At 41.8% G+C, this 25,535-nt stretch overlaps 1 protein-coding gene across 1 annotated transcript in view; it reads left to right on the top strand.

The window, feature by feature from the left end:
* itgb2 (integrin, beta 2) overlaps nucleotides 1–25,535 on the top strand; it is a 93,872-nt gene that overhangs the window by 29,224 nt on the left and 39,113 nt on the right. Inside the window, exon 2 of the mRNA XM_072578503.1 lies at nucleotides 9,611–9,674. Within this exon, the coding sequence (XP_072434604.1) occupies nucleotides 9,614–9,674 (61 nt within the window). The 5' untranslated portion in view covers nucleotides 9,611–9,613. The remainder of the gene's footprint in view (nucleotides 1–9,610; nucleotides 9,675–25,535) is intronic.

The raw sequence follows: 25,535 nt of genomic DNA, 5'->3' as shown, positions 1-25,535 counted from the left end.
GGAGATTTGCAGGTGGTGGTGGTCCCGTGCATCCAGTGCCTTTGTCCAGGTTTGATGTCACAAGTTTGTCTCATTGCTGCATTGGGTCTTGTTGAGGGTACACTCTACTACCCTGTGATGGTGGTGGAGGGAATGGATGTTTACCTTGATGGACGATGTGACAGTCAAGCAGGCTGCTTTCTCCTGAATGGTATTGAGCTTCTCGAATATTCTTGCAATTATATTCATTGAGACAAGTGGGGAGTTTCCATCGCATTCCTGAATTGTGTCATGTAGATAGTGGACTGACTTTGGGAATTATGAACTGAGTTGCTGGCTGCAGAATTCCTAGCCTCTGGTCTGCTCTTGTGACCACAGAATTTGTATGGCTGTTTCCTTTGGCTCTTGATTACAAGTCAATGACTTCGGACAACTTCACCATTTTGCCTGGCAACTTCTACTTAGCAGCCTAATGCTACATGTTGTCTCAGTCTTGCTGCATATTGGCATAGGCTGCTTCAGTCAATTCTGCAATCTCCAACATCCAGCAGAACATGGGCGCCAGGCACATGGAAACAAGCCACGCATCAGATTTAGAATACATTGCCAGCTCTTCATTGTTATTGGGTCAAAATCCAGGAATTCTATTCCAAGCAGCATTACATGAGTACCTGCATCAGATGGACCAAAGCAGTCTGAAGGGACAGATCACCAACACATCCTGAAGAACCACACAGGTTGGGTTAATAATTAGTGACGTTGTCTGCTGTGTCATCCTGGACATTGTGCTCTTTGGAACAGAACTGGAACTCACAACATTCTGATTCAGAAAAGATAATATCCTCTGTTAAATCAGTAGCCATCTTCTGAGAGTAAATGAACTAGAACTGATCCACTTATTCCGAGACAATCAGGGATTTTATTCCTGCCGTGTGTTGAACTGGTTTCTGTTGTGGAGAATCATAACTGGGCTGTTTCCTGCATCAAAAAACAATCGTTGTTGCTTCCTGTCATGATTGTAACATGGATCAGTGGACAGCAATGCGTATTTGTGGAAAAGATTAGTTGATGACGTGGCCATTGAAACACATGGCAACTCTCTCTGCCTGCATGAATGTCCGCATGATTAATAGACTGCATATCCTGATAGAACTCTACTTCACAGTCAGTCAATGCTTTAAGTTAGAAAAGAGAATTGTTCTGGCAAAAACTAATAGCCAAACAACTCTTTTGGTATCTGCCTCAGTTTTGACCAAAGAATGTGACATTTTAAGGGATGTGGAAATGTGACAAGTAATCCAGAACGCCTGACCAATATTCCAGGGATATGGGTTTAAATCCCATCATAACTGCTGGTGGAATGTAAGTGCAGTGAATAAATACAGGAACATGAAAAATTAGTATAATGGTAACTATAAAACAATCTTTGTAAAAACCTATCTGTTTCTGTAATATCCTTTCGGGAAGAAAATGTGCAATCTTTACTTGGTCTGGCCAACCTGTGACTCTCACCCACAAAATTGGGATTGACTCTAAAATTGCCGAGAAAGCCACTCAGTTCATTGGCAGTTACAGATGGTCAACAGATGCACAACACAATGTGTTATAATAGATAGCCTTTTGAACACCAGTGTTTCCATTCAAATGCAGGGTAGTGCTTGGTAATGACTTCTTATGGAGTCAAAGAGTCATGCAGCTCAGAAACAGACCCTTCGATCCAACCAGTCCATTACGACCATAATCCCAAACTAAACTTGTTCCACTTGCCTGCCATCGGCCCATATCCTTTCAAACATTTCTTACTGGTGAACTTATTCAAATGTCTTTTAAATGTTGCAATTGTACTCGCATCCACCACTTCCTCTAAAGATTCATTCCACGTATGAACAACTCTGTGCAAAAACGTTGCCTCTCCTGCCCTTTTCAAATCTTTCTCCTTTCACCTTAAAAATATGCCCCCCTGTCCCCCGCCATAGGGGAAGGACACCTGCCATTCACCTTATCTGTACCCTGCATCATTTTAAAAACCTCTATAAGGTCACCCCTTAACTACCTACACTCCAGGGGAAAAGGTCCCAGCCTTGATTGATTAAAAATCTGGCCTGTCTTCGTCAAGCGTCCAGGAGATGTGAATGTACCCCGCAATAGGGCACTCACAGCAGTAGAGAACAATGGGGCACAGGAAACAAGGCAATCTTGGAGATTGGGATTAGAACAAGCAACACAACAGTTGAACTGGCAATATAAAGGAGTCAATGAACAAAATGGTCTTGGAGATTGCAGGAGGATTATTAGAGAAAAAAGTGAAGACTAAGAATGCAAATGAACACACATGCAAAGAATAAATAAACTTGAGGAAGTTGCCGACCACTTTCTCAAGGGCAGTTAGGATGGGCAATGAATACTGACCTGGTCAGCGATGTCCTTGTCCCATGAATTAATAAAGAAAAAATAAAGTTTCTGTATTAAAACCTACAAAGAAAATTTTGGCATTATTGGATTTCTGTCCACGGGTGGCACAAATATTTATAGTGTATGCTTGGTTTGCTAATTAAGGCCCTTAAGTGATCAAGTAATGAGCAAGTTAGACAAAGGAGAAACAATGGACGTGATCTATTTGGATTTCCAGAAGGCCTTTGACAAGGTGCCACCCAAGAAGCTGCGAGTTAAGAGCCGATGGTCTTAGGGGCAAGATACTGGCATGAATAGAGATTGTCTGACTGGCAGAAGGCACAGACTGAGGATAAAGGGTTTTTTTTTCAGAATGGCAGGGGTCCATGATGGAACCACAACTATTCATGTTATAGATTAATGATCTGAACAAAGGAACTGAGAACATTGTTGCTAAGTTTGCAGGTAATACAAAAATAGGTGCAAGGACAGGGAGTGTTGAGGAAGTAGGGAGGCTACAGAAGGTCTTAAAGGCTGAGAAAGTGGACAAAGAAGTGGCATTTGGAATGTAATGTAGGAAAGTGTGAGGTTATGCACTTTGATAGGAAGAATAGAGGCATTGACTATTTTTGAAATGGGGAAAGGTTTTGGAAATCAGAAGCATAAGGGGACTTGGGAGTCTTAGTTCAGAATTCTCTCAAGGTTAACAAGAAGCTTCCATTGGCAGATTGTATTTGCCATTCTATGTTAGCAATAATTCCGAGACGGCTAGAATACAAGAGCAGAGATGTACTGTTGGAGTTGTACAAGGCTCTTGTCAGACTGCATTTGGAATATTGTGAGCAGTTTTGGGCCCCCTATCTAAGGGAGGATGTGCTAGCATTGAAGGGAGTTCAGAGGAGGTTTACAAGAATGATGCCAGCAATGAAGGGCTTGTCATATCAGGAGCGACTGAGGACTCTGGGTCTATACTCAATGGAATTTAGAGGGATAAGGGGGGAATCTGTTGGAAACTTATAGAAAAATGAAAGGCCTGGATACTGTGGATATGAAGATGATGATTCCATGAGTAGGAGAGACTGGGACTCAATGGCACAGCCTCAGGGAAAAGAGAGGATCCTCTAGGACTGAGATGAGGAAGAATTTCTTCAGCCAAAGGATGGTTAATCTGTGGAAGTCATTGCCATAGAGGGCTATGGAGGCCAACTCATTGAGTGTATTTAAGACTGAGATAGAATCATAGAAAATGGGTTCCTGATCAGTGAGGATATCAAAGCATATGGGGACAAGGCAGGAGAGTGGGATTGAGAAACATATTATCCATCATCGAGTGGTAGAGCAGACTCGATGGGCCAAATGCCCTCATCTACTTCTATATTTTATGGTCTGTGGTCTTATGGTCTGCTTCTCACAAGTGTTTCAGATTAACTATATTCCCAGAAGAAAAGTGGCACGCAGCCAACTGAGTAAAACAGAGTGACTTACTCACCATATTGACTCGGTGTGAGGGCCTCCGTTCGCTCCAAATTGCAAGGGGTGGGGGGAGGGGGTTGACCACTGAAAACCACCTGTTAGTCCTCATTTCTGAGCTCTCGTATCCCCACAACCTCCAGCCTGCCATACCCCCAGACGTCCAGAAAGTCACTTATCCTCACCCACTGTTCCGGACGTTTACTGTTACAGAGGGGTTAGAAAGACCAGCCTATGAAGGGTTACTCACAGTCACTGCTAGCTTCTGACTGTTGGCAGCTTCATTTGGGACAGCACTTAGTCTAAACTAAGAGGACTCTAGATACTGCTCCCGCATAAAAGAGGATGGGGAAAGAAGGCTCAGACTTAAAATAATTAGCAAAAGAAGCAAAAGTGAGATGAGAGAAAACTCTTCCACACAGTGAGTGGTTATGGGCTGCAATGCAATGTCTGAGAATGTGGGGGAGGCAGTTTCACTTGAAGCAGGGAAGGGAATCGGTTTTGAATTCCAGGGTTACAGGGAAATGCCAGGAGAATGGCGCGAGTGAATCATACATTTGAGAGCCATTGCAGACATGGCCACTTTCTGCGTTGACCAATTCTGCGCTTTGGGATAACAAAACGCTCAGCAGTTGAAATGTTCGATGTCGTTCCTCAGATCAATAGAACATTTTTGAAAGATCTACTGAAATCTCAAACTGTTTGGAACCAGAGGTATTTATTCTTCAAGTTCAATTTTATCTGAATTGTCTGAGGTAGACAAGTCGCACATTATGCAGTTTGTCGAGATTCTTAAAAAAAAACGTTTGGTTCAAATTAATTTAAGCAGAGCCCAAGTGAAGTTCAGCACTGGTTTTGCAACATTGAACGGATGTGGCTTTCAGCGTCATTGGTCTGGGAAATGCTGAATTTTTCAAGTTGTTTCAGCAATGGAATTATGGTGTTACACCATATCCTGTCAGTCTGGCATGAGGATGTAGCATGAAGAAATTATCTAGTTTGTGCAGAAGAAATCTAGCTACTGTTGAAAGTACGCACATAGCTTGCCTGATCCAGATCATCAGCATATTTGGTAGATGTTACTTTCTGTGGACAGTGAATGGGTCTCTCCTGTGTGTCTCAGTGAAAGACTCATGTACGTTTAGGGTTTCAGGTTAGGCTGCCACACAGTGGAATCCTGGTACTGTATTGCAGGAACTGAGCTTAGATTCTCAAAGGATCAAAGTCACAGGACAGCAGGGCTAATGGCGACATATGCTACTGGAGCTCCCAGACATGGAGTTGTGAGACGTGGTTTTGAGACTGTGAGCTCCACAGGAGCAGTAACATCTGTAAAGCTCAGACTAATTTCTGAGACCATGATCTAATGGATTGCTCACTGAGTTGCAAAGACAGCCTGTGAAAAGCAAGGTGTTCGTTTTTATTTTGAGGAAACCCTGCCTTTTCATCAATTTTCTTAAACTCAACTCCTGTTTCAACAACAACCCCCATCCCTCCTGTAACCCAGTCAGAACTACACTCCTATCCCTCAGCAAATGAAACTCCTTTGTCCTCAGCAACTGAAGCTTCACCTTTCCATTCAGAACAGAAACCTTTCTCCACCCAGCTACTCCCCCATCCCTAATGACCCCACTCGACACCTTTTGCAACCTCCAGATTCACACTGAGTCTGAAACATTAGACTCACATTCAATGGGAAGGTTTTGGGAGTACTGTCAAAATTAGGCAGTGTGCCTCTGAACCAGTAGGAAGAAGGCACCAAAAGGCAATTCATATTCCAGTGGTTGATGACGTTTGTTGCTGCTATTGTAATCTGACTGAACAAACCCGTGGTTCATGACTAGGTTAGGCAGATGGATCTCATGTCAGCTGGAGGATGGCACAGAATCTGTTTACATTAATGACATTGTCAAGGCCCTAATGCCATTTTTGTAACTGCAGACACTGTCACCATTGAATAGCAAGAGGAATGGTTCCTTTTTTTCCTCACAAGCTATTTCTGCATGCACGTACCCCGCCTGTTCCGACCAGGCAAACATTATAGGCAGCATCTTTAACATAAACTAAGGAGCTGCTGACTCCAACGGCAAAGACATCAATTGTCCCATCAACATTTTTCAACTTTTCTTGGTGCAGAATCCAGAAAATTCACGAAGTCCATCCCAACGTCATCCAAGTCCAATCTACAGGATACATATATGAATGACTTTCTTTTAGGACAACAAACAGTTTACTGTACTCTCTCTTTCAATGACTTGTATGTGCCTGAAAGAGAGAGAGAGAGATCTGAAGCATTATTTAAACAGTTTTAGATATCAGGTGTCATGTACAATAAATACAACTTCCACTTCTTTTAAAACTGACAGGGAAACCTATCTGTTGTCTCCCGGACAGTCACAACACTTCAACACACAGTGAATTGGCATGCTCTTCCACTGAAATGCATTCAATTTCTGTGTGATCATGTAAGGTGACAGTGAGTCAGCAGCTCTTCTTTTCTAACGAGCGAAACCAATGGAAATAAAAACAAGAGGAGGAATTTTGCGGTATTGCACAAAGTCAAGCACTGTTTGTAAGTAGTAGCTGCTCTGTTGGGTTTCTGTCATCCCAACTACTGGCTCTCCAACAAGACAAGTGCTTTGTTCTAGCTCCTCACCAGTTCATTACTGATGAGGCCCGGCTGTAAGGATTGAGTATATGAGGAAGTAGCAGCAGGAAACCTCACCCCATATAAACCCACTGAAACAAAAATTGTCCCTGCGCTTTGCATGACTGTCTTGCATCTCAATATCATAACATGGAATAAATGAATCATATTTTAGCTGATGATGCATGAAACATAGTACTGTACAGCATGGACGGGGCTCATTCAGCCTCAGTCAGCGCTAGACGACGAGAGGAATCCAAGGTAAAAACAATGACTGCAGATGCTGCAAACCAAATACTGGATTAGTGGTGCTGGAAGAGCACAGCAGTTCAGGCAGCATCTAACGAGCAGCGAAATCGACATTTCGGGCAAAAGCCCTTCATCAGGAATAAAGGCAGTGAGCCTGAAGCGTGGAGAGATAAGCTAGAGGAGGGTGGGGGTGGGGAGAGAGTAGCATAGAGTACAATGGGTGAGTGGGGGAGGAGATGAAGGTGATAGGTCAAGGAGGAGAGGGTGGAGTGGATAGGTGGAAAAGAAGATAGGCAGGTCGGACAAGTCCGGACAAGTCAAGCAGACAGTGCTGAGCTGGAAGTTTGAAACTAGGATGAGGTGGGGGAAGGGGAAATGAGGAAGCTGTTGAAGTCCACATTGATGCCCTGGGGTTGAAGTGTTCCAAGGCGGAAGATGAGGTGTTCTTCCTCCAGGCGTCTGGTGGTGAGGGAGCGGCGGTGAAAGAGGCCCAGGACCTCCATGTCCTCGGCAGAGTGGGAGGGGGAGTTGAAATGTTGGGCCATGGGGCGGTTTGGTTGATAGGAATCCAGCCGAACCTAACTTCTCCGCTCTTGGTCTGTAGCCTTGTAGGTTCATGCTCTTCAAGTGAGTACCACATAGTTTTAAAATGTGATGAGGGTTTCTGCTTCTGCCACCTTTATAGGGTGTGTGTCCCATACCCTCACAACCTCTGGGTGGATAATTTCCTTTCAAATCCCATCTAACTTTCATAGCTCTTACCCTTAATTCAGTCCTCCTGTTTAGTGACCCCTCAACCAAGGATTTCCTATCCTCTCTATCCAGACATCTTATAACTTCAAACACTTTATTTAGGTCTCCCCTCAGCCTGCTCTGTTCCAACAAAAATAATTGAATCCAATCTGTCAATGTTTCCAATCAGCTCGATACAGATTTCAAATGCAATTACCTCTTTCCTTAATGCGGAGACCAGAATTGAATGCAGTACTTGAAATGTGGTTTACCCAGTGCTTTTTACACTGTCAGTACAGCCTGCCTGATCTTACAGCTGATACCATGATTAATAAAGACAAGTATTCTATATGCCTTCTTGACCATCTTGTCTTGCTGTCCCGCCATCTACAGATGGGCATGAAAAGCTCTTCTGATCCTTTGGACATACCATGGATAATAATGGGTTTGACAATATTTTTAAAAATATAATCCCAAAAGGTCCTGCAACAGGAAGTGTTAGTTCCTGAGCAATGGAAAATTTCAAATTTTCAGGAATGATCCAGGGTATATTTGTTTACCTCAGGAATCAGCAGTTCCTTGGTTTATGTTGAAGATGCTGTCTGTGGTGCTTGACTGAACAGATAGGGTAGTTCATGTTTTTCAATTAAAAGGGTGAGTTTTATTCAAATGAATTTCAGCAGAAAGATTAGTCGGCTCACAGAAGGCCAGAAAGCAGAAAGAAGGGGATAGTTCGTCTGAGTCCCAGAAGGTGGGATGTGAGCTCCCATTGGAATCCTCACAGGAACCATTTCTTCTTAACAGTATTGTTAATGGTTCAGATTTTCTAATCAAAACCACAATGTCTTAATTCATGACCAACTGAGAACAAAGAATGGCCAACCTGAGTGTGGTTGCAATAAATTAGAAGAATTTACAGAACAGGCATATGATTGGCAAATGAATTTCAACATGGATAACTGTCAGGTGTCTTGATTTGCTAACAAACATAAGGAACACATATTATTTGGAAATAAGAAGATGAATTGGGTTGTGGGACAATGGGACAAATCCACCAATCACTTAAAGTTGTGATTCAGGTCAGTAAGGTCATTCCAAAGACGAAGTAATGACGCAAGGATTTATTTTGAGAGAAATATGACTAAAAATTAGAGAAGTTTTATACACCACATATTGAACCATGATCAGAGCACGTTTAAATCCTGTTCTGGATACTCTGTTCTAAAAGTGATAAAGAGGAACTGCAGAGGTGAAAAATGATTTACAAAAATCATATTAGAATTCCAAAGTTGTAGTTATTAGGAAAGGAGAGGGTTGAGGGGTGTCTGAATAGAAGACTTTTAAATGATAATTTATAAAATATATATGAAATGTAAACTCATAGTTAGATAGAATTGACACAAGTGGAAGAAATTCATTTTTGAGGAATAGCAAAATGAGACACCATTGATTTAAGATAATCATTGAGATCTCAACTTGAGAATTCCAAAGAAACATCTCTGCCCAGAAAATGCTGCGAGTTTGGAACTTGCAACTGTGGTCTGCAGTGCAAATGAACTTAAGGGGAGCTAAACAAGTCCATGAGGGGGAAGGAAGAGGAGTACTTTGCTGATCATGTTCGATGGGAACAGCTTAAATCCTGGAACGAACTGTTGAGGCTGAATGACCCATTTCAATGCTGTAAGTTCCATGTCCCTGTAATTCCGAGTCATGCTCGGGAGAGGTTTGTTCTAATTCTGAAATTTGTGGGATTGAAGAGCTGCTGAAGAATCTGAAGTGTGTCCTACCAGGGTTCATTGCGAAGGGAGACTGCCAAAACTATCAGAGGTCATCGTCCAGTAAACAGATGGGCTTGGAATCATCTTAAAGAGGGAGTATAATGCTAAAGAGGAAATGTCGAAATGATATTGTAATGTTAAACAAAACTTTTCATATTCACTGCAAACTGTCAAATTCACGCAATGTTGCTAGTCAGCATTTAAGGGTCAACACAGCTCAGGGCAGAGACTGCAGGTCTGGGGTGCATTTAAATGAATAATACTGAATAAATTTGAAGGTTGACTGTTTTATAAATGCAATCCAAAGCAAATGTTCAGAGTCAAATGGAGAATGTGATCTGGGTCTTTCCTTTTCTCAAAACAGGAGATGGTCAAGTGGTTCCTCTTCCAACTGGTGTTTGCCTTGGTGCTGGGAACAGGACAAGCTGGTGAGTGAGTGGGAAATTTAAATACATTTGGTGAGATTACAAGTAAAGAAGAATTGAAGTCTTGCATTTATAGAGCATCTTTCAGAACCGCAGGGCATCCTCGAATACCTTCCAACTAATGAAATATTTCTGAAGTGTAATGGATGAACGATGGAAACCAATTTGCACACTGCAAGGTTCCATGCCAAAAAAAACCCAGAAATGATCACACAATCCACTTTAGTTGTCTAGATTGAAGGCCAAGTATTATCTCAGATACCAAGGAGATCTCCCCTACTTGCTACTAAAAGGTGCTATGGATGTTTTTGTCATCTGTCTGAGAGGGCAGAATGGACCTCAGTTTCCTGGTCCTCGATGTGGCTCAGATGCATCAGCCTAGATCTTGTACTCAAATTTTTGGAGGGAACTTGAACACATGTATTTCTAACGTGGGTGAGAGCATAACTGAGATAACTGTGTTTAAGAACTCAATATTACAAGTGGCCAGGTTTTGCACAGAATATGCTTTATGTGAGAAAATCCAACTACTTGGCTGAAATAAAAAGAGACAATGCTATAAATCCTCAATCAGATCAGACAGTATCTATGTTTCAGGTTGATGACCTTTCACCAGAACAATTTGGCTGTCCCATTTAGTTTCTGTTGCATTAAGCAGAAACAAAAACAGAAATTGCTGGAGAAACCCAGCAGGTCTCGTGGTATCTGTAGAGAGAAACAGAAACCTTCTGAATTTCTCCAGCAATTTCTACGTTTTATTTCAGATTTCAAAAGTAATACAGAGTTCATTAATGATCATGTTTTTCCCTATATTCTGTATTTACCAACATAACTTCTATGTATTTTGCATCAGTTTTGATTTTATTTTGGAAACAATTTGATTGTGTACTTTTTGTTTGCGAACTGTCTTTTTGATGAGGAAAACGAATGATCCAAATGATAATACATTGTAATAATTTTCAATGTGACATTGCCTATTCATCTCCTTCCTTGCAACCATGTGGGCCTCCAAATACTACTTCCAGATGAAACCGTGATTTACTAACACTCTCTTCAATTTTGAACCCTGTACTTTCTACACATAATTCAATTTCCTCCACACTGCAGCACAGATTTGGTTCTTACCTTGCTGAACATCTCCACTTAGATGATCTTGAGATTGCTTCCAAGCTAATGTCTTCATTCTACTTGAACTATGACCACTCTGCCCTTGCTCTTGTGCATTCTTCACTTCTCTTTAATTGAGAATTAAGAGTCTAATAATGACCGTGAAGCCATTGAAGCCATCAGTTTTACTGATCAACCAAATCTGCAGTATTGCAAGCATGTTTCAATGAAAGGCAACCCACTGAATAGTATAAAACAAACGATGATTTATTGAGCCAGTTTGATTTGCTCCACATGATATGAAGAAATGATTGAAGGCAATGGCTACTGCAAAGGTTATGGACCTGACAACATCTTGGCAATTGGACTGAAGACTTGTTCTCCAGTAGTATGTTGCCATTCCTATAGCTGTTCCAGTCCAGCTACTTAACAATGTGGAAAATTAAACAGGTCCGTCCTGTACATGAAAAGTCGGACAAAATATTCCAGCCAATTACTATGCATCAGTCCATTCTCAATCATCAGTAACATTATAGAAGGTGCCATCAACAGTGCTATGAAGCAGGACTTGCTCAGCAATAACCTATTCACTGATGCCCACTTTGGGTTCTGTCAGGGCCACTCAGCTTCTGATCTCATTACAGACTTGTTTCAAACATGCAGAAAATAGCTGAATTCCAGAGGTGAAGTAAGAGTGACAGCCCTTGATATCAAGGCTGCATTCAATCAAATGTGTCATCAAGTAACCACAGCAAAACTGGAACCAATGGAAACATGGGGAAAACTCACCACTGGTTGATTCATACCTGACACTTGGGAGGATGCTTATGGTTGTTAGGGATCAGTTATCTCAGCTCCAGGACATCTCTGCAAGAGTTCCTCAGGGTGATGTCCCTGGCCAACCCATCTTCAGATGGTTCGCCAATGATCATCCATCCATCACAAGGTCAGAAGTGGGCATATTCACTGACGATTACAAAATATTCAGCAACATTCGCGACTCCTCAGATACTGAAGCAGTCCATATTCAAATGCAACAATGTCTGGATAATATTCTGACAAGTGGCAAGTAACATTCACACTGCAGAGATGCTCGTCAATGAATTGAATTGAAATGAACTTATTGTCACGTGTACCGAGGCACAGTGAAAAGCTTTGTCTTGCGAGCAATACAGGCAGATCACAGTTAAGTCGCATAGAATATTAAATAATAGGTAAACAGTGGCAAAAACAAAAACACAGGTACAGGTGAATGTTCTGCCTTCATCCAGTAAGCTGGCTTTGAGGATCGAGGGGCTTCCAGCCTGTGAGTTTAGATAAAACATAGTTATTAGTAATTTTTAAAAGTATGCTTTTAAGTTTAAAGAGTGTACAATGATTGTAGGAAATAGGAAACTGAGATCTGCACGCAGGAGCTCGCAAGGAGTCGACCATATCTAACACCATCTTGCCACAGAGGGCCAAATGAATGACCATCTCCAATGAGAGACATCTAACACCCTTTGACATTCAGAGATGTTACCATCAGTGAAACCCCTGCTATCAATATTCTCAGGGTTACTATTGACCAGAAACTGAAATACACTCGCCATATAAATACATTGGCAATCAAAGCAGATTAGAGGCTAGGAATACTGCAGCAAAGAACGCACCTCCTGACTCCCCAAAACCTGGCCATCACCAGTAAGGCACAAGTCGGGATTGTGATGGCCCTGTTGTCTGGATGGTTGCAGCTGTGACAAACATCAAGAAACTTGACATTATCCAGGACAAAGCAGCTTGCTTGATTGGGACCATATCCACAAGCATCAAGTCTCTGCATTTACGATGTTGAGTAGCAGCAGTGTTTACGACCTACAAGATGCACTACAGAAATGCACCAAAGATTCTTAGATACACCTTCCAAACCCATGACCACTTCCATCCAGAAGTATAAGGGCAACAAATACATGAAAACACGACCATCTGCAAGTTCCCCTCCAAGACACTCACCGTCCTGACTTGGAAATATATCGCCGTTCTTTCAGTGTTGCTGGGTCATAGCCCTGGAATTCCCTCCCTAAGGGCTTATGGGTCTAGTTATGTCTCATGGACTGCAGCAGTTCAAGAAGGCTGCTCACCACCACCTTCTCAAGGGCAATTAGGGATGGGCAATCCCTCTGAAGCCAAAACACCCTTCCAAATGTGTGGTGGCCAGAATTGCCCATTGTCTTCCAGGTGAAGTAGAACGAGGGCTTTGTTTGCATCAACTTCTGCCCCCTTGTATTCTTCTTCACCATCCTATTAATCTTTATAGTTAGTTAATCAATCTTCCCAGCACATTCTAATGATTGCATACTTGGACGCCAAATGTCTTTAGACCTTCACTTTTTCTAGATTTTCATCATTTCGAACATATCCTGTCCTCATCTTCTTAGGTCCAAAGTCACATTTTCTGATGCTGAAATCCATTTACCACAGCTTTGCACGTTCACTTGATCTATTAACCTATCTTTCCGATTTTATGCTTCCATCTAAGCCTACGCTTCCTAAACTGTTATTTTGTTGGGACTCTGGTTGATCAATCTCACACCAACAACGTCTATGTTTTCTATGTTTCATGGCTGATAACCGTTAACATGATTGGTGTGTCACCTCCCAGGTGCCAGGGTCCATGATGTCTCGGGTCGTGTCTTTAGGGTCCTGAAGGGAGAGGGTAACCAGCCGCAAGTTGTGGTCTACGTAGGTACCAACAACATAGGTAGAAAGAGGGATAGGGATGGAAGGCAGGATTTCAGGGAACTAGGGTGGATGCTGACACCTAAAATAAATAGTTGTTATCTCTAGTTTGTTACCCGTGCCACGTGGTAGCGAGGCAAGGAATAGGGAGCGATATCAGCTGAACACATGGCTACAGGGATGGTGCAGGAGGAACAGTTTCAGATACTTGGATAATTGGGGCTCATTCTAGGGAAGGTGGGATCTCTACAAACAAGATGGTCTTCACTTGAACTAGAGGGGTACTAATATCCTGGGTGGGAAATTTGCTGGTGTTATTCGGGTGGGTTTAAACTAGCTCAGCAGGGGAATGGGAACCTGAAGTGTAGTTACAGTGCACAGGAGGATGAGAGTAGGGAAGGCATGGACAGGATTTCATGGTCACAGCAGACAGCAAATTGGCTTGAAGTGTGTCTCCTTTAATGCCAAAAGTATCTGAAATAAGGTAGGTGAGCTTGCAGCATGGATAGATACCTGGGACTTCGATGTTGTGGCCATTTCAGAGACATGGATAGAGCAGGGTCAGGAATGGATGGTGCAGGTTTCAGGGTTTAGATCTTTCATTAAGCACAGGAAAGGCAGTAAAATAGGGGGAGGTGTGGCCTTGTTAGTCAAGGACAGTACAATGGTGGCTGAAAGAACTTTTGACAAGGACTTGTCTACTGAGGTAGTAAGGGTTGAGTTAGAAACAGGAGAGGAGAGGTCACACTGCTGGGAGTTTTTTGTAGGCCTTCACAGAGCTCCAGGGATGTGGAGGAGAGGATCAGAAAAAGAATTCTGGGTAGGAGTGAAAGGAACAGAGAGGTCATTATGGGGGACTTTAACTTCCCCAACATTGACTGGAAATGCTATAACTCTAGTACAGATGGATCAGTGTTTTTGTCCAATATACAGGAGGGTTTCCTGACGCAGTATGTCGAAGGGCCAACAAGAGGGGAGGCCACACTGGACCTGGTGCTTGGTCATGAACCACGCCAGGTGTTTGATTTAGTGGTAGGTGAGCACTTTGGAGAGAGTGACCATAATTCAGTTACATTTAATTTAGCGATGGAAAGGGATAGGTACATGCCATAGGGCAAAAGTTATTGATGAGGCAAGGGCAATTATCATGTGATTAGGCAAGACTTAGGATGCATAGAATGGGGTAGCAAAATGCAGGGGATGGGGACAATCAAAATCTGGAGCTGGTTTAAGGAACAGATATTGCGTGTCCTTGATAGGTATGTCCCTGTCAGGCAGAGAGGGAATCGTGGTTTACTACAGGAATTGCATCTCTTGTTAAGCGGAAGAAGGAGGCTTACACGACAGTGAGATGAGATGGTTCAGATGAGGTGAATGAGAGTTACAGATTAGTTAGGAAGAATTTAAACAGATAAGAAGAGCAAAGTGGGGACATGAGCAGTCTTTAGCAGGTAGAATAAAGGAGAACCCTAAAGCTTTCTATAGGTATGTGAGGAATAAAAGGATGACAAGGGTAGGAATAGGGCCAGTCAAAGGCAAAAGTGGGAAGTTGTGTGTGAATCCTGTGGAGGCCGGAGAGGTGCTAAATGAATATTTCCCTCAGAAAAGGCGAATATTGTAGAGGAGAAGAATGAGATATGAGATATTAGATTAGAAATGATTGAAGTTAGTAAGGAAGAGGTTCTAGAAGGGGAGAACGTAGACAAGTCCCCTTGGCTGGATGGGATTTATCTGAGGATTCTCTGGGAAGCTAGGGAGGAGGTGTTGGAGTCTTTGGCCTTGATCTTTGAGTCATCATTGTCTACAGGCTTAGTACCAGAGGACTGGAGGATTGCAAGTGTTGTGTCCTTGTTTAAGAAGGGCAGGAGAGATGACCCAGGTAATTATAGACCAGTGAGCCTTACGTCTGTTGTAGGAAAAGTTATGGAAAGGATTATAAGAGGTAGGATTTATAATCATCTAGCAAGCAATAATTTGATTGGAAATAGTCAACGTGGTTTTGTCAAGGGCAGGTCATGTCTCACAAACCTCATTGAGTATTTTCAGAAGGTGACCAAGCATGTAGATGAGGGTAGGGTAGTTGACATGGTGTACATGACCTCAATAAAGCCTTTGATAAGGTTCCACATGGTAGGCTATTGGAAAAATTGCAGAGGTGTGGGATTGAGGGTGATTTCGCAGTTTGGATTAGAAATTGGCATTCTATAAGAAGGCAGCGAGTGGTGGTCGATGGAAAATATTCAGCTTGGAGTCTGGTTACTAGTGGTGTTTTGGGATCACTGCTGTTTGTCATTTTTATAAATGACTTAGACGCAGGCATAGGTGGATGGGTTAGTAAGTTTGCAGATGACACTAAAGACTGTGGAGTTCTGGACAGTGTGGAAGAATGTTGCAGGTTGCAGGGGAACTTGGAGAAACTGCAGAATTCGGCTGAGAGTTGGCAAATGAAGTTCAATGCAGATAAATGTGAGGTGATTCACTTTAGGAAGAATAACAGGAAGGCAGAATACATGGGTCAATGGAAAGATTCTTGGTAGTGTGGATGTGCAGAGGGGTTTTGGAGTCCATGTACCTAGATCCCTGAAAGCTGCCACCCAGGTTGATAGTGCTGTTAAGAAGGCAAATGCTGTGTTTGGTTTTATTGGAAGAGGGACTGAGTTGGGGAGTTATAATGTCATGCTGCAAGGACACAAAACACTAGTGCGGCCGCAGTTGGAATATTGTGTACAGTTTTGGCCGTCATATTTTGGGAAGGATGTGGAAGCATTGAAAAGGTGCCGAGGAGATTAACCAGGATGTTGCCTGGTCTGGAGGGAAGGTCTTATGAGGAAAGGCTGAGAGACTTGGGTCTGTTCTCTTAGGAAAGAAGATGGCTAAGAGGGGATTTGATAGAGACATACAAGATGATCAGAGGATTAGATAGGGTCGACAGTGAGAGTGTTTTTCCTGGAATGATGACATCAGCTTGTATGAGGGGCATAGCTACAAATGGAGGGGTGATAGATTTAAGACAGATGTCAGAGGCAGTTTCTTTACCCAGAGAGTGATAAGGCCGTGGAATGCCCTGTCTGCCAATGTAGTTAACTCAGCCACATTAGGGAGATTTAAACAATCCTTGGATAAGCGCATGGATGATAATGGGATAGTGTAGGGGAATGGACTTAGATTAGTTCACAGGTCGACGCAACATCAAGGGCCGAAGGGCCTGTCTGTGCTGTATTGTTCTATGTTACATGCTGTAGATGTGAGATTGACATTGCACAGCAACACATCCAACCCCTTCTTGATCACAGTTGGCAGCCATGACAAGCTGCCTGGCTTTGTGTCTGTGCTAAAAGGCAAGTCAAGGGAGAAGATCAGGGATAGTGTAAGTTTTGAATGAGGTTGTCTTGTGCAAAAAAGCAAGGCAAGGCAGAGACGCTGTAAGCATCCAAGTAAGCATGCAATGAATAAGCAATAAAAGGGCAAGCTAAATGCCCTGAAAAATGTCCTGTTCTAAGGATCCCAGCCCTTGTGGACAAAGTGGTCTCGCAACAACACAGCATAGAAAGCTGTCAGTGTGCTCTGAAGTGTTGTGTTTAAGTGGCGAATTGTATTCAAAATGAATTGGAACCGCATCATGATGATGTGGTGAGGCTGGTGCATGTCTGATATCTGAAGCCAATGTCAGTGGAACATACCCTGAGATGACTCCTGTCCAAGATGGAGGCCCAGAAGAGCATCCTGGGAGCTGCGAGGTTCCCATTCAGACTTGTGTGTCAGGAATTATCACCATCTAGTTTCTCACTGCCACTTGGGAGATTAGGAAACTGCACATAAATGAGGCAAGAATAGGTAATAATAAGATGTTAAAGCATGCAAATAGGTCCCTCACCACTCCAAAGATTCTCAGCTTGTCATTTAAACCGAGGATGGGAAATCAGACTTTATTTTCTGGACATTGAGAATCCAATTTTTCCAATCTTGCCATACTTTCCCATGACTTACAGTTGAAAAATGTGTTGCTGGAAAAGCACAGCAAGTCAGGCAGCATTCAAGGAACAGGAGAATCGACGTTTCGGGCATAAGCCCTTCTTCAGCAACTTACCGTTGCCCAGCTCATTCAAGGGTTCGGAGAATTCCATTCACAAGCTGTAACGGGGTCAGGGGTCATGCCATTAGGTCATGTGGACAGGAGAATAAAGCATATTTAAAGGGACCTGGCAGCTGATCCCAGGACTGGCAAATCTGAGTCACTGCTCCATAGCTGCCACTGCATGGTCAGAGCTCGTGACCCTGATTGCACATCTCAAAATCTCACTGGGGATACAGCCCATAGTTTGGAAACAGCTTTGGTCCACACTGCTTACAGTTCCCATTAGTCATTGTGTCATTGTGTCATTGGCAAACTTGAGTACGTGGCTTTCTCTCCCATCATCCAAGTTGTTCATAATCTTGAGGTGTCCCTCAGCGTGGCACCAGGAAGACAAATTGCCATATGGAATTCTCATTGCTGATTACAAAGTAGAGTTGTCCTATTAGGAGATTTTAATTTTCCGAACATAGTCTGGGACTGCCATAGAGTTAAGGGCTTAGATAGGGTGGAATTTGTTAAGTGCATTCAGGAAAGTTTCCTCAAGCAGTATATGGGGGGGTCCTACTTGGGGAGGGGCCAAACGTGACCTGCTCTTGGGAATTAGGGCAGGACAGGTCACTGAGGTGACAGTGGGGGAGCACTTTGGGACCAGTGACCATAGTTCCATTAATTTTAAAATAGTTATGGAGGGGGGAAAAAAACTAGTCCACAAGTTCTAAACTGGGGCATGGCAAATTTTGATGGAATTAGACAGGAGCTTGCAGGAGTAGGTTGGAGTAGTTTGTTTGCAGGGAAAGGGACCTCTGGCGTGTGGGAGGGCTTTAAAAGTGAGATAGCTAGAGTTCAAGGTCTATATGTTCCTGTGAGGGTGAAGGGCAAGATTGGCAGGAATAGGCAGCCCTGGATAACAAGAGATAGTGAGGCTTTGACCCGAAAAAAGGAGGCATATCTCAGGTACAGGCAACTGGGATCAAGGGACTCGCTGGAGGTATACAGGGAGTACAGGAGTTTACTGAAGAAGGAAATCAGGAGAGCGAAAAGGGGGCACGAGATAGGCTTGGCTGAGAAGATTAGGGTGAATCCAAAGAGGTTCCTTCAGTATATTGAAGGAAAAAGAATAACTAGAGAGAGAATAAGACCCCTCAAGGACCAAAGTGGACGTGTATGTGTAGAATCTCAGGAAATGGGCAAGCTCATCAATGAATATTTCTCCTGTGTTTACCATGGAGAAAGACATGAAGACTTGAGAACTTGGGGAAGTTAGTGGTCATGTGTTGGGGACAATCCATATCACTGTTGAGGAGGTGCTGAATGTATTAGAATGTATGAAGGTGGATAAATCTCCTGGTCCTGACCAGGTATATCCAAGAACACAACAAGAGGCTAGAAAAGAAATTGTAGGGGCCCAGGCTGATATTTTTGCATCATTGTTAGCCACAGGTGAGGTCCCGGAAGAATGGAGGGCAGTGATTGTTGTGCCATTATTCAAGAAGCACAGCAAAAAAAAAAGCCTGGGAACTATAGACCAGTAAGCTTAATATCTGTAATAGGTAATTACTTGAGAAGATTCTGAGGGATAAGATATACATGCATTTGGAAAGACAGGGTTTGATGAGAAATAGCATGACTTTGCGAGTGGGAGATCATGCCTCACAAATTTGTTCGAGTTCTTTGATGAACTGTCCCGGAAGGTTGATGAGGGCAGGGCAGTAGGCATAGTCTATATGGATTTCAGTAAGGGCTTTGATAAGGTTCCACGTGGTGAGCTGCTCCGGAAGGTTCAATCACTTGGAATTCATGGGGAGCTGGCAAAGTGGATACAAAATTGGCTTGATGAGAGGAAGCAGAGGGTAATATTGGAAGGATGCTTATCAGACTGGAGACCTGTGACCAGTGGAGTGCCTCAACAGGGTCAGTGTTGGGCCCGCTACTGTTTGTTACCTATGTCAATGATTTGGATGAGAATGTCCAAGGAATGATTAGTAAGTTCGCAGATGACACTAAAATAGATGATATCGTGGACACTGTGGAAGGTTATCAGAAATTGCAGCAGGACTTTGATCAGCTGGGGGAGTTGGCTGAGAAATGGCAAATGGAGTTTAATATAGATAAGTGTGAGGTCTTGCATTTTGGAAAGTCAATTCAAAGTCGGAGTTTCATGGTAAATGGTAGGGCCTTAAGGAGTGTTGTGGAACAGAGGGACCTTGGAGTTCAGGTGCATGGTTCTCTGAAAGTGGAGTCACAGGTAGACAGGGCAGTGAAGAAGGCTTTTGGCACACTGGCCTTCATCAATCAGAGCATTAAGTATAGAGATTAGGAAGTTATATTGCAGTTATACAGGAACTTGGTGAGGCCACACTTGAAGTATTGTGTTCAGTTTTGGTCACCTTATGAAAGGAAGGATGTTATTCAACTGGAAAAAGTTTACAAGAAATTGTATAAAGTTACAAACATATTGCCGGACTCAAACGTCTGAGTTAGAGGGAGAGGTTGAACAAGGTAGGACTTTTTTCGAGGACTAGAGGACATCAGTTTAAGGTTAGAGAGGAAAGAATAAAAGGGAACCTGAGGGGCAACTTTTTGACATAGAGGGTAATATACATATAGAATGAGCTTCTGGTGGAAGTGGTTGAGGCGGGTACATTAACAACATTTAAAAGACATTTGGACAAATACATGGATGAGAAAGGTTTAGAAGGATATGGGCCAAGTGCAGAGGTTAGCATGAACGGACATTTTGGTCAGCATAGAGCAGTTTGGGCCCAAAGGGCCTGTCGCCGTGCTGTGGGACTCTATGACTCTGTGACCAGGTAAGAATGGCTGGTTTACTTCCCAAAAATTCATGAACCAGCTAGATTTTAATGAGAATTAGTGATGGCTTCTTTTTTGAGAATAATTCCAGATACATTAACTGAATTTAAATTCCACCAACTCACGTTGTGGATTTAAATCTGTGTCTCACTACAGTGGTCAAAACATTAACCTAGGCCTTTGGATAATTAGACCAGAGACATGATCACTATCCCACTGCCTCGAGATCACATTGTACAATCTCTTGCCTCATCACTTGGTTCACACTTTATCATCTGTGGTTCTTCCAATGTAATTTGTATTTGGTCATATGACTATTCTCTGTTCTCTTCCGTTTTGTCTTGCTTTTTCTCTCTTCTATTTCCTCAGCTTCCTCCCGTTACTAACTTTTTTTTTCCCAACATCTGTCTCTTTGAGTGCTTTACTCATTGTCTTCTGATGGAACGATTACTATTTTGTACTTGCTCTCTTTCAGCTACTGGGCAATCACTTTCTTTGTTCTTTGTTTCTGCTGCGCTTTACAATGTGCTGCATGTTACAAACAGCAAACATACTACAGAGAAACTGGCCATTTACGACAATGTGTCAATGCTGGTGATTATGTTGCACAAGAACCTCCCCCAAACCTCATGGGTAAACTTCTTAAGATGACTTTCTAATCCTTCCTTCCTCATTCTTAGTTCGCTTCCTCTTAGATACTCATCTAAACTGTTCATCTCAACTATTCCATCTGGAGTTGACGTTTTAACCACTCTTGGGGGAACTTTTTTTTTCCCAAGTTCATTTTGATTAATCATGACTTTAGTTTTACAGTCTTCAGTTTTCCAGTTAAGGGGAAATATTTTCTCTCAGATAACCCTCCTAAAATTTAATCATTCTGAAATTTGTTTCAGGTCACCCCTTTGTCTTCCCTTTTCGAGCAAAAAAACTAACCTGTTTAGTTTCTCCTGATAGTTGTGTCCTCAATTTTGGTACAATTACTTGTAAATAATCTTGTAAAATTCATTTGCACATTTTCCAATGCGTTTTTCGTTATACAGGTTTTGTACTACATACTGTGTAAAATTGAGGAATCCCAAAATTATAACTACCATTTCATAATATGCTGTCCATGAGTCATTTTTAGAGTTCACTTTTACAGTAAGATTCCAATGATTTCTGTCAATATTCTAATTGGTTTTATTAAAACATCAATTTGGTTACACATTAGAGTTAAACATAAAATAAGCCATGGCAGGATTTTGGAAGGAAAGGGAGCTCTTTTGAGTGTCCCTGCTGGTGTCTTGCCGTCATTCAAAATCACAGAAGCTGATTACTTGATAATTATCTCATTTGAGGTACTATGTAGGGTGGAAATTGGTTGCATGTTTCTAACAGTGACTATACTCCAAAAAAGTATTTAATTGGCTGGATTAAGTAGGGCATCCTGAGGCTGTGAAAGGTAATTGCTGTGAAAGTTGGAGAAATGCTAATTCATTCCTGTCTGTATCTGGACACCTCATTTATTAATGAGGGCATTGGACCCACTCAAAAGTGCGCTGGAATTACAGAAATGATATGAACAACGAGAAGATGTAGTTCTAATAAAGGGGTTTGAAATCAAGATTGTATTGGTTGGAGCACAGAAAGCCAAAAGGAATACAGTAAGTGTTCACATTTAATTGTGAAAGTGTTCACTTCCCCACCAATAAAGAAATTGGTAACTGAGGAACATAAAGTTGCTTTCCCTTTATTTTAGTATTTCCTGTGAATTGCCCAGATTGATGCATAATGAAAAGCTTTGACAAAGCATTTCTTTATTTAACAATATTCAAAGTTAGGATCTGTATTTGGAGCACAAAGACGTTGATAGGGCTTTTGTTTCGCTGCGTCAGTAGCATCTCAAATGCTTGATCAAATTAACTGCGAGAAATCAGGTCAGTGACAACGCAGAAGACAGAACTGGTTTTCGGAGAAAGAAATCGGGAGAAAGAATAGATATATTTTATATCGAGTTAGCTTCAAGGACATTCAATTCTCTGTGATAATCCTCTGCAAAGTCACAGTCTACCAGTTGATTCCTGAATTTTCCATCCAGTACTAATATTCCTTCCAATTTATTTTTCGACTGGGTGGACCTCCAAGGTCCATGCAGGGCAGCAGCTTCCCAAAAGTGGAAGTCAGTGAGTCAGGCTGGTGTGTATGTGGAACCTCCCATTGAGGATCGGAATATTGAATTTCGGTTATTATTAGAAGCAACAAGTATATGTAGATTTTTACTAACCACAAAATGGCTTTTCAATTTAAAATAATACAAGAAAATGGCTGAGAATAGTGATTGAACCCTGTGAACCTGAAATGCTGTTTTGCAAAATTAAGCTGAAATCCAAAGACAAGAGGACAATAGAGTTTTCATCAAATGAATACTGACACATTAATTGACAATTCGAACTAACCTTAAACCGCTACAATGGCGTGATGATTTATGTAAATAAGAACCCTTTCCAAGGATATATCATTGGATTAACTTGCTGTAAGTCATGTCACCTTCTTAGATGTGATTGGTCTTTCTCGTAATTAAGTCTGTACTATCTCTTAAAAAACATATAAACAATGTGTAATTATCAAATGTAATTGCGCAACTTCACCACGGAACACTGAAGCTTTAACCTCTGTGTTGCTGGATAGAATTGTGTCAAGGTACCTTAATTCAATAAACTAATGACCCTTGCTCTTGTACACACCGCATTCCGTTGATTCTTTTGATTGATCTCGAACCAAGGGGCCCCTCTTCAGGAGTCATAAATCGTCACCAGCCGTGAAAGCACTTACAGGGAACATTGCTTAGCACAATTATTCAAACAGCATCACCACTAGAATGGCAGTGATTCAGTGAGATAGCGAGCCAGCAGCACCTTTTCAGGGTAACTGAGAACAAGCACAATATGCAATCTTGATTGTTTTGTCCATACTTTCATAACTGAGGAACATAAGAAACAGCAGCAGGTGTAAGCCATTCAGCTTCTCTAGCTTGCTATGCCATTCAGTAAAATCATGGCTGACTGATTTGATTCTGGCCTTAACTCCACTCGCAAGGTTTGTGAAGGTTTGTAGCTCAGGTTGAGGTATAGGGTGTAGGTTTGCTCGCTGAGCTGTAGGTTTGATATCCAGACATTTCATTACCTGGCTAGGGAACATCATCAGTGGCGACCTCCAAGTGAAGCGAAGCTGTTGTCTCCTGCTTTCTATTTATATCTTTCTCCTGGATGGGGTTCCTGGGGTTTGTGGTGAAAAACGAACAGGAAATGACATCACCACAAACCCCAGGAACCCCATCCAGGAGGAGGATATAAATAGAAAGCAGGAGACAACAGCTTCGCTTCACTTGGAGGTCACCACTGATGATGTTACCTAGCCAGGTAATGAAACATCTGGATATCAAACCAACAGCTCAGCGAGCAAACCTACACCCTTAACTCCACTTTTGTGACTTTTGCCCAAAGCCCTTAACACTACTGTAAATTAAACATCTCTCTAACTCAGCCTTAAATATCTTCAATGACCCTGCCTCTGCTACTTCCTGTGCAGTAAAATACCAAAGACTTATGACTCTCTGACAGAATGAATTTCCACTGATCTCAGTCTCATGTAGAAAAATCCCTATTTGACTCTGTTATATTCCCAGTTGATGAACAAGTCAGATCCCAGAATGAAATCTATTTTGATGGATCATTTCTTTTAAATTTCGGTGAACATGGAGGTCAGATACTGAAACATAGTTTCACGAGAATGTGAAGTTACTTCAATAATAAAACAGAGGTTTATTACACAAAAATCAAAAAATAAATTGTTTAGATATAAGACAGATTTTAAAAAAAATCTTAAAACACACAGCAGCACAAGGTTCTCAACCTACTTCACAAAACTACCTATTTACAGAAATGTAAGTCCAGAGAAATTACCCTTCGAGATCAAATCTTTAAGTTCTACTTAACTGATTCGCTCCATTTTCTTTTCTATGAACCATGAAGTCTTCTCACATAAAACTGAAAACTTAAACATTGTCAGCTTATGATAACTTGCAAATTCTGACCATTTGAAGCTGGAGAAATTAAACTTTTCTTTTGCGGTGACTGTGTTTTCAATGAACGGTCCTCAACTTTGTTAAGTTGAGCCCTGACCCCAGTCAGGTCTCCTCTGAACTGTCTCAAAAAGTTTCAGATTTCTGGCTTTTCTAAACTAAAATCAATCCCTGTTTATTCTGAACTGAAAACAAATCAATAACCTCTGATGTTTAGTCTTCTTGTTGTAAACCACAACAGTTGAAACAATTCCTCATAAACACACCCCAGACATTCACAGCCACTTGCTTTCTGAACGATGCTGAACAGACTGTGATTTTATTTTAAAGAAAAGCTTCATCTACTTCTTTGATAAAATTCTCTTCCCAAAAATCATATTAATGTGATACATAATATTTTAAATAATATATATTATACTACAGATCCAGTCTCCTTGCCTTATGAGACAACATCTTCAAATCAGAAATCTCTCTGAACCAATTTCAATGTAAGTACATTCTTCCTTGCATGAGGGAACCAAAACTTCTGCAATTTAGATGTGGTCACATACCTTGCTTTCTTACCAAGTTTCCAACTTGTATATTCCATTCACCTTGAAATCAAAGTCAACACTTCATTTGCCTTCCTGATGACTTGTTGCACCAATCTCCTAACTTCTTGTGATTCATGAACAAGGATGACTAGCTCCCTCTGAACTGCAGCATACTTCAATCTGCCTCCACTCAAATACCAACCTCTAATTTTCTGACATTATCCTCCATATTTTTTGCTGACTTATTTCACCTATCTATAGATTCTAGACTCTTCAGACCATTGTCAACTTTGCTTCCTGACATGTTTTTGCATTGTCAGCGAATTTATAAGAAAAAAACTTCATTCAAGTCATTAATATAAATTGAAAATAATTCAGGCCACACTAATGGTTACAATTTGCGAAGTTGAAAATTCCGCAGTTATCTCAAATCTGTTTCCTGTTCATTAGCTAATACTCTATCTATGTTAATATGTCACTCCAATACGATGAAATCTCATCCTGTGTCGTAACCTTTCACACAAACCATTGGTTCACTAATGTCCTTTAGAGAAGAAAAT

The sequence above is a fragment of the Chiloscyllium punctatum genome, chromosome 10, assembly GCF_047496795.1.
Source record: "Chiloscyllium punctatum isolate Juve2018m chromosome 10, sChiPun1.3, whole genome shotgun sequence".
Lineage (NCBI taxonomy): Eukaryota > Metazoa > Chordata > Chondrichthyes > Orectolobiformes > Hemiscylliidae > Chiloscyllium > Chiloscyllium punctatum.
Note: the sequence above shows the minus strand (reverse complement) of the source record. Positions and strands in the feature narration are given on the sequence as shown.